Source organism: Gymnoscopelus braueri, assembly GCF_963280865.1.
Source record: "Gymnoscopelus braueri genome assembly, chromosome: 12".
Lineage (NCBI taxonomy): Eukaryota > Metazoa > Chordata > Actinopteri > Myctophiformes > Myctophidae > Gymnoscopelus > Gymnoscopelus braueri.
The window spans coordinates 20396813-20405459 of record NC_137614.1 but is presented as its reverse complement, the minus strand read 5'-3'; the positions used below and the strand labels follow the sequence as shown (position 1 = coordinate 20405459).

Genomic DNA, 8647 nt, shown 5'->3' with positions numbered 1-8647 from the left:
TTACTGACTAGACGATCAATCCTCCACAAATAGTTTGGTTGACATTTTTGATCACTTTTTCGGCGTTTTTGTTACCAGAGAGGTTTGCCTCCAAGATGGAGCCCAGGTAGGTAATTTCATCCTTTCTTTTGATGACATCATCACCCACTTTGATCGTGAAACTCTCTGCCTTGCTAAGGTTAGGACTGTACCCAAAGAGGATGGATTCAGTTTTACCCAGGTGTAGTGAAAGTTTGTTGTCAGAGAGCCAGATGCAGATCTTGTTGAGTTCAGAGCTGAGAGTTTTCTCAACCTGTAGCCTGTCCCTGTCCGAGACTAGCAGGGCCGAGTCATCTGCGAACAGGAACAGTTTGCAGTCGCAGGCTGATGACATATCATTCACATATATCAGGAACAGTAAAGGTCCTAGTATACTTCCTTGAGGAACACCACAAGTCACAGGGAGGGGGGGGGACTGGGTGCCGTTTACTTCCACCACTTGCTCCCTCCCTTCCAGGTAGGATCTCATCCAGTTCACTGACGTCTCATCAAAACCTATTGCTTTGAGCTTATTGATCATAATTGGAGGTTATGGTCGTGAAGAATATGCTAGGGTAGTAGGGGCAAAAGCTCAACCCACTACAATCTGAAAACTTGATATGGGACATTCTGCATAATGAGTACTTTTGGTTTTGGTACTTTAAGTACATTTTCAATTCCGGACATTTACTCGTCACAGAGTATTGCATTATTGATAAAAGTTTGAGTACTTTTTCCACTTGGATAACAATGACATGACTGAAAATGTAGGCTATTTTATTGAAACAAGAGTTCGTCACGTCATATATAGGCAAAATATATCTCGAGAGACGTTAATAAAATGAATGAATTGCCGTCTGATATGATGTAAAAACGATTCACCCTGGGGGCTGGGAACGAGAATGCATTTGAATAACGAATTGGATAATGTTTTAAACCATAGCATGTGTTACCCTAGGCCTAGAGCAGGGGGGGGGGTCAGGGACCCCTAGGGGGGCCTCATAGTTACTACAGGGGGTCCGCCAAATCTTTGTGAGATAGAACATTCACCGAAGATAGCCGATCTACAAGCTCGCCTTGTCAGCTTGTAGATCTGCTATGTTTGGTGCTGTAGAGGCAAAAAAACAACACCAAGTAGAGAGCCAAATGAGACGGGTAAAAACGATTCACCTGGAGAATAAAACGCATTGGACAATGTTTAGCTGTTTGTCGGAAAGAAACCATGCAGGAACATTAAGTGAGTCAGTAAAAGCTCTCCTTCTGCTTAATATCGCACGACTGCTGTCTATTAGTGTCGTGCCGTGGCAGAAACAAAAAAATCACAAAACAATTACAAACTCCAAATATAACTCGCAAAAAATATCAAACACATCAAAACATCACAACAAATAATAGTCACAGCAAATAAAGAAAATAATGGTTTTCTGCCCACTGACATATGCATCACTGGTTTTGTCAATGGTTGGTGCAACATTTTCAAAAATGGGATAAATATAGTACAGCATCATCGAAAAGTTTTTTTGAATATCGTGGGAAAACTTAGTTATCCACATTTTCTTCCATAATAATATATACAAGTTTCACTTTTGTATTATATTATAATTTAAAAAAGTGAAACTTTCATATACAGGCCCTTTTCTTGTACCAGAGTTTAGACTCAAAAAAGGCGGTTGTCATCAAATTATTGGTTTAGGAATGCAACAAAAACAAAAAAGAATTGTGTAATTGATAGAAAATAAGTACATTTTGGGGTGAACTACTCCTTTAAGTAAAAAATTAATCTAATTCTATCATCACTGCCTTTATGCATGTCTAAAAACTCATAACAAAACAGATAACCACGCATGAAGTAACTGGGTATTTATTTTATTGTGTTAACCAAAAACAATGTGACAAGTGACTACTCACAAACACCTCTAGGAGCATTACAGTGTGGCAAGTTCGTGTCTGCCTCCACAACCTCTGAACTGTGACAGACTGCCCTAAACACACGCACCTCAACCAGTAGGCTATACACAACTCTCCTGTCCCCTGAAGCGTGCGCACGCACGCACGCACGCACGCACGCACGCACGCACGCACGCACGCACGCACGCACACGCACACACACACACACACACACACACACACACACACACACACACACACACACACACACACACACACACACACACGAGTCACATACTGTATGTATGCACATTGCACATACATACATACAGTGGTGGAAAAAGTACTCAAATGTGTAGAAATACTTTGTTACAAGTAAAAGTCTGGAATTCAAAATTTACTTGAGTAAAAGTACAAAAGTATTGGTATCAAAATGTACTTGAAGAACCAAAAGTAAAAGTACTCATTATGCAAAATGTCCCATTTGAAGTTTTCAAATGTATACACATCTTTTGAAAATAGCAGATCTACAAGCTCACAATGCATCGCATCGGGACGCATTGTGACTGTGAGCTTGTCCATCGGCTATTTTCAAATGGCCGAAATGTATAAAGGGTGGTTAATGTATGTTTTGTAATAATAATCTAAATCTACAAAGTAACTTCTAACTAAAGTTTTCAAATAATTGTAGTGGAGTAAAAGTACAATATTTGCCTCTGAGATGTAGTGGAGTAGAAGTCAAAGTATTGGAAATTAGAAATACTCAAGTAAAGTACAAATACCTCAACATTGTACTTAAGTACAGTACTTGAGTACATGTAGTTACTTTCCACCACCATACACACACACACACACACACACACACACACACACACACACACACACACACACACACACACACACACACACACACACACACACACACACACACACACACACACACACACACACACACACACACATACTGTACATACATACATACATACATACATACATACATACATACATACATACATACATACATGCTCCGTCTCTCCGTCTTTCTCACAAACATAAACTCTTTGTGAGCTACACAGTAAATACTGAGTATTAATTTAACTGTGTACAAATGTAACCAAATCCCAGGAGTACACAGTACAAGAGAGTTAATTGACACTGAGGATTTTACTGTGTATCATACAGGGTGCGTCACATAGCAAGGGATATAACAACAGTGTCCACTGGGGGGCAGTGTGAACAACAATGATGACTAATTGGACACTGGATTCAGGAAGTTTTAACCCCTTTGGTTATAATGTACAAAAACATATTAGCAGTCCTTGTTCAGCAGAATGGGGTACAGATGACAAATCTACATTGATAAGAAAACAAAGTAAACATCCACCACTACGTACCAGCTTATCTTCAGACATAAATACATAGAAATAATAATATTCAACATTGTGCTTTCTTCCCTCTCTCTCTCTCTCTCTCTCTCTCTCTCTCTCTCTCTCTCTCTCTCTCTCTGTCAAACATGTACAGCCACTAATATTGGTCACGCAATTTTAAAAGGGCACAAGACAATAGTTGGCATTTTTAATGGAGACCTGTATAGCAACACTCCCCCAAAACAAAGAAGAACTGAAAACCTCAGGTTGCAGTTTAAACAAGGGCTATTGCATGTGTACAATGTAATCTGTAATGTGATGTAATGTGACCCAGGATAGATAGTCATGTGTACGACATACATGACTGTCTGTATATAGCGGAACATGTTTTCTTATTGCCTTTATCTTTGTTGCAGTTATTTTCTCTGTTTCAGCATGTGACTTCAAAACTGTGTGGATTGTCCATTTAACCGCTTAAAGCCCCGCATCCATATTCTAGGGAAAACTTTCGCAGACAATGGTAGCTTACAGATCTACACGATCTTCAACCTAACAACGCGTTGTAAGCTTGTAGATCGGCTATTTTCGGTGAAGATATTTATTGTACAGCGAAAACAGAAAAGTCACTGTAATAGATAGAGCCCTGAGGGACTCCGCTCAACAAAGGACCTTGGTCAGTTCGGTTGAAAGAGTTCATTACATCTTTCTAGATCAGGTATATAAATAATGTCAAGGATTCCATACATCTCAAATCCACACATGGGCCTACTTTGTACTGCCTGCAACACCAACATATAGTATCATAAACATGATGACTTTCAAGTCAACATTTCACTTCTGTCAAAATAATATTTATTTTATACATTTTGCATATCATTTAAAACACTACTACTACTACTACTACTACTACTACTACTACTATGTTTTACCAATCTTTAACACACGGTCAAATACGCCAACTCCAGTTAGCAGTACAAATAAGGCCCATATACCAGTCATAATAAAAGGGATATGACATTCATTAAACTCATGAATGTAAAAGATAAAAGTGTGTTCTATCTTACAAAGCAATTAATCTTCTCCCACACGGACAGATTAGACAAAAGTTACATGTCATTGTACCACAGATTGGGCCTGGAATCAGGCCTATACACATAATGGACATAAGGGGACACTGTTTACCACATAAGACCAACAAATGAGTTTTTCTGTACTAACCCATCAGGGTAGCAATCATTATAATATACATGTAATACATACACAGAGAGGACTATAGGACTACAGACAGCAAATAGGAAGAGCCTACGGTCCGTACTGTCAAATGGGAGGAGAGTTGATGATGATGTTAAGCCGCAAAGGACTGTATGGTTCAACTGTAAATGACTCCAATTCTGTAATAAAAAGCTGTGAAGAGCTATTCTGGCAATTATCAAAGATAATTAGCAAACAGTGATAACAGAGCGTGTAGCATGACAGGAAAAGTTTGGGTGTATCGGCTTCCGTGAATGAACAGTTTCTTTTGTGTGTGTGTGTGTGTGTGTGTGTGTGTGTGTGTGTGTGTGTGTGTGTGTGTGTGTGTGTGTGTGTGTGTGTGTGTGTGTGTGTGTGTGTGTGTGTGTGTGTGTGTGACTGATTTGTCTCAATCTAGCTTTTGCATTTATCCATACTGTACATTACAAACAACATTATGCAATAACAGTGTAAAAGAGCAAGACAAAGAACCATTTATAATAATAAAAAACAATAAATCATAATCTCACTCATAAATATCATGCTAATATGATGAAGCCCATAAATCATGGGTTGTCATAGTTAGAGTCCACTACGATTTTGTCTCTGCCCCCAAACACACTCTTCTCTCTTCTTCACACTCACGTCACCATATTTACACCCCCCTAAAATAACTTGTCTTGCTCGCCTCCCGTTTGGAAAAGGAAATGCATTTGTTCCCAGTTCACAATATACCAGGTACAGTACTGTAGCTTCTGATTCCATTAATAGAGTCCAGGATTCAAACCAAAACAGCATTGTCTTGTCAAAGGCATGAGGAAATATTTCTTCCAGTTTTCTGTTTAAGGCTGCATGTTTTTTTTCTGCTTGAGAACATTTTGATATACTGCAGGGATAATATTGGTGCCTTAGCATATCCAAATCTTTCCTGTAATCATGTCATAGTGAGTTCCTCCATAGTGTTGCTTGGTAATACTTTACTTGACATTGACCTTATTCAGGGGTAGATACATCTATGTAAAATAATGAAATATGTGACCACTGTAAAGTGAAGTGCTACACCAACAGTAGGATTCATGATGGAGTCCCATAACCTTTTTCAACCCATTTTCTGTAGTGATTTTGAACGATTAGCTCGCTCCCCTACCCTGACGGTATTATGCTGTGTGCCTTTTGTTAGTAACATGCCTCTACATGCCCCACAGTAAAGGCATTATTCGAAGTGACATTATAGGACATGACCCCACTCAAATTGCAATAAAAACTCTTTCAAATGTCCCAGTCCAATAAATATGTCATGTATAACATCTAAAGTCTTAATAAATCCAAGTGATGGAAAGTATTGAAAAGTACAGACATTTGTGACGCCCTAATTTCCCATTGCCACCCAAGTTAAATAATTTATTTATACATTGTCTTCTTGTGAGATATCCACACAAAGGGTTTAGTACTCTCCAATCAACCACATAAAAGTAAATTCCTAACCCCTAGATGCATAAGTGAGTAAAAATTACCCAGTGGGTTAGTTTTCTTGCATTATATTTGTAATCAAATGTTTTTATCATTTCATATTCCAGGTATATGTCAAAATATCAGATGATTAACGTATTTAATTTACCTTTTATACTATAAATAAAATGTATTATTATTATTATTATTATCACTTACAAATTGTAGTTTTTGTATTGCTACCTCAAACTTGCATGCTGAGGGATGTGGACAGATGAAGTGATCGCAAATTCATCTCAGGCTCTATGTGATGACAATAAATTGTCAAACAATTTACACTGACGAAGACAAGCAATGTCTAACATAGAAGTTAACATGTTAAAATGTATGTTCTTGTTCATCAGTAAACATTTAGATTTTCTGTTGCAATTTGTGCGAAGTCCACCCCTCTCTTTCTCACAAAATGTAAGTGTACAACCTGCACATAATTCACTTCCATTATTCCAGTCAGAGGCCCTCATTTTCCAGTATATTCCAGTTGAGAGAGACAATTCTCACCACCTCTACCCAAACTTGAGTCCATTCTCCAGCCTTCTACTGGGACAAGTCACCAGGAGTGTTCATCCACACAGATTTCAGGGAAGTCTTTGTCCAGGGGTCATGCATTTACGCGTAGTGGTCGATGTGGAGGTGGCCATATTGTGATCTCACCCACACTTCCAAATTTGCATCAGCGGTAGTATTCTGGGTTTGTTTTCTACACCCAATCTAAGAGGATGCTGTACTGTTGAAAAGGTGGATTTGTGCTTGCTTGCCCACTATTCACTGTAATACTACTAGTGGTTCTTGGACTGAGAAGGCATGTCCCCATCATCCATGTAGTCAGTGCTAATGGGAATGATAGGTGGAAGAGGTGGGCAGCCTCCCATATACCTGCATATACACTCAACTACTGTATGCTACTGGATCTGAGTAAAGGGCTCGTGCAGAATCAAGGGCAAAATGGGCAGTAAGGCTATACATGCAGGAGTTAGCTGGTGGTACAAGGATTTAGGGGGTGATGGGGGGGTGATTGTGATGTCGGGTGCAGGGCGTCAGAGGTTGGATTTAGTGGGGGCATCCGTAGATAAATATGCACAACAGAGGAGGTGCTGAGGTGTTATGACACGTGTGTGTCTGTATGTGTTTTCAGTGTAACTGTGTTTACGAATGTGCTTGTGTCAGGTATTTGTGTGTGTGTGCGTTTGCGTTTGCGTGTGCGTGTGTGTGTGTGTGTGTGTTTGTTTCAACACCTCCAGAAGTTCTTGGTCACTTTCAATCTCTATCATTTTCCACCTTCCTGCCATCTACATTTCACCTTTCTTTCTCTCTGTATCAGTCACTTTGCTCCCCTCCCCCTCTCCCTGTTGTTACTCCCCTGCACTGCGTGGAGCCCGTGGATTGGGTTTACCATCGTGGGTTCGGCGGTTCCGACCCTTCCGCATTTCCTGAAGATGTTTCCACTTCTTGTTGGCGGCAGGCCGAACTGCAGGTCCCAGGGACGGGACCTGTTTCGCTGGCGCCGACAAGCCCTTTTCTGATTGCTCCGCTGCAGTCTTGCGCGCCCAAACTTGCTCACATATCTGGTCGACGGTGCTCAAGTTGGGGTGGTCCACCAGCTGCATGAAGTCCCGGTACCAAAGCTTCTGATTGGTCGAAGGGGGTCCGCCTCCACTGCGGGGTTCCAATCGGACGGGGGCGTCAGAGGGCAGGTTGGAGATGGAGGCGGACGTGGCGGGGACTACTTCCAGGGTGATGCCCAGCAAGGTCTGGGTGAAGCCATGTTCCATGGCATGGCATTGGTAGACGCCGATGTCTCTCTTCAGGACTCTGCGAATCAGGAGGCCTCTGTCAGTGTGAAGGACCCGGTCATCTAGACGCACCTGGGAAACAAGGAGAAAGAGATCAAATGGAATGAAAAAACTGAAAAAACCTTTCTGGAAAAAAAGAGAGATCACACATCGTGGGCCTTTTTTTCGTGTGATACATTCACCTGAAAATATATTTTTTCAAACTATTGTTTGTGTACATCCACACAGAACACGATATAAAGCAACACAATTCTTATACGGAACAAGCATCTATTTTTCACTGCTAATAAAAGGCATCAACCTGCATGAATGGGGCATCAACTTTATGAATAGTTTCTTGTGAAATAATAACCGACACATTTTCGAATCGTTTATTCGTTACGTCCCCGGCGTGTAAAGAGTTCTCATATTATTTATCAAAATGTACATACAAGGCCAGGTCTGGCCTTGCCCCATCCTATATCTCTGACCTATTCACCCCATATGAGTCAACCTGTAGCTTGAAATCCTGGAGCAAAGTTCTGCTGGTCATTCCAAAGTGCCAGCTAAAAACAAAAGGAGATCTGGCTTTTGCAGTTGGAGCTCCGACACTCTGGAATGCCCTGCCTTAGGAGATCAGGCTCGCAGAGTCTGTGCTTTGTTTCAAGTCTCTCCTGAAAACACATTTTTATAAAGCTGCTTTTATTCGCCAACCGTCTTTATCTATCTTATCTTATTTCTTCTGTTATTGTCATTGCTAGGTTTTATTGCCTTATTGCCTTATATTATGTATAAGGTTTATTCTGTGAAGCAGTTTGTAACACTGTTTTGAAAGGTGTTATACAAATAAAGCTTATTATTATTTTC

General features: G+C 40.3%; 1 protein-coding gene across 2 annotated transcripts in view; it reads right to left on the bottom strand.

Annotated features, from left to right (window-relative positions):
* Positions 1-4812: 4812 nt before the first annotated feature.
* sema3b (sema domain, immunoglobulin domain (Ig), short basic domain, secreted, (semaphorin) 3B) overlaps positions 4813-8647 on the bottom strand; it is a 110372-nt gene continuing 106537 nt past the window's right edge. For both annotated transcript variants that reach the window (XM_080444131.1, XM_080444132.1), the window contains exon 18: positions 4813-7873. In XM_080444131.1, the coding sequence (XP_080300257.1) occupies positions 7361-7873 (513 nt within the window). In that variant the 3' untranslated portion in view covers positions 4813-7360. The remainder of the gene's footprint in view (positions 7874-8647) is intronic.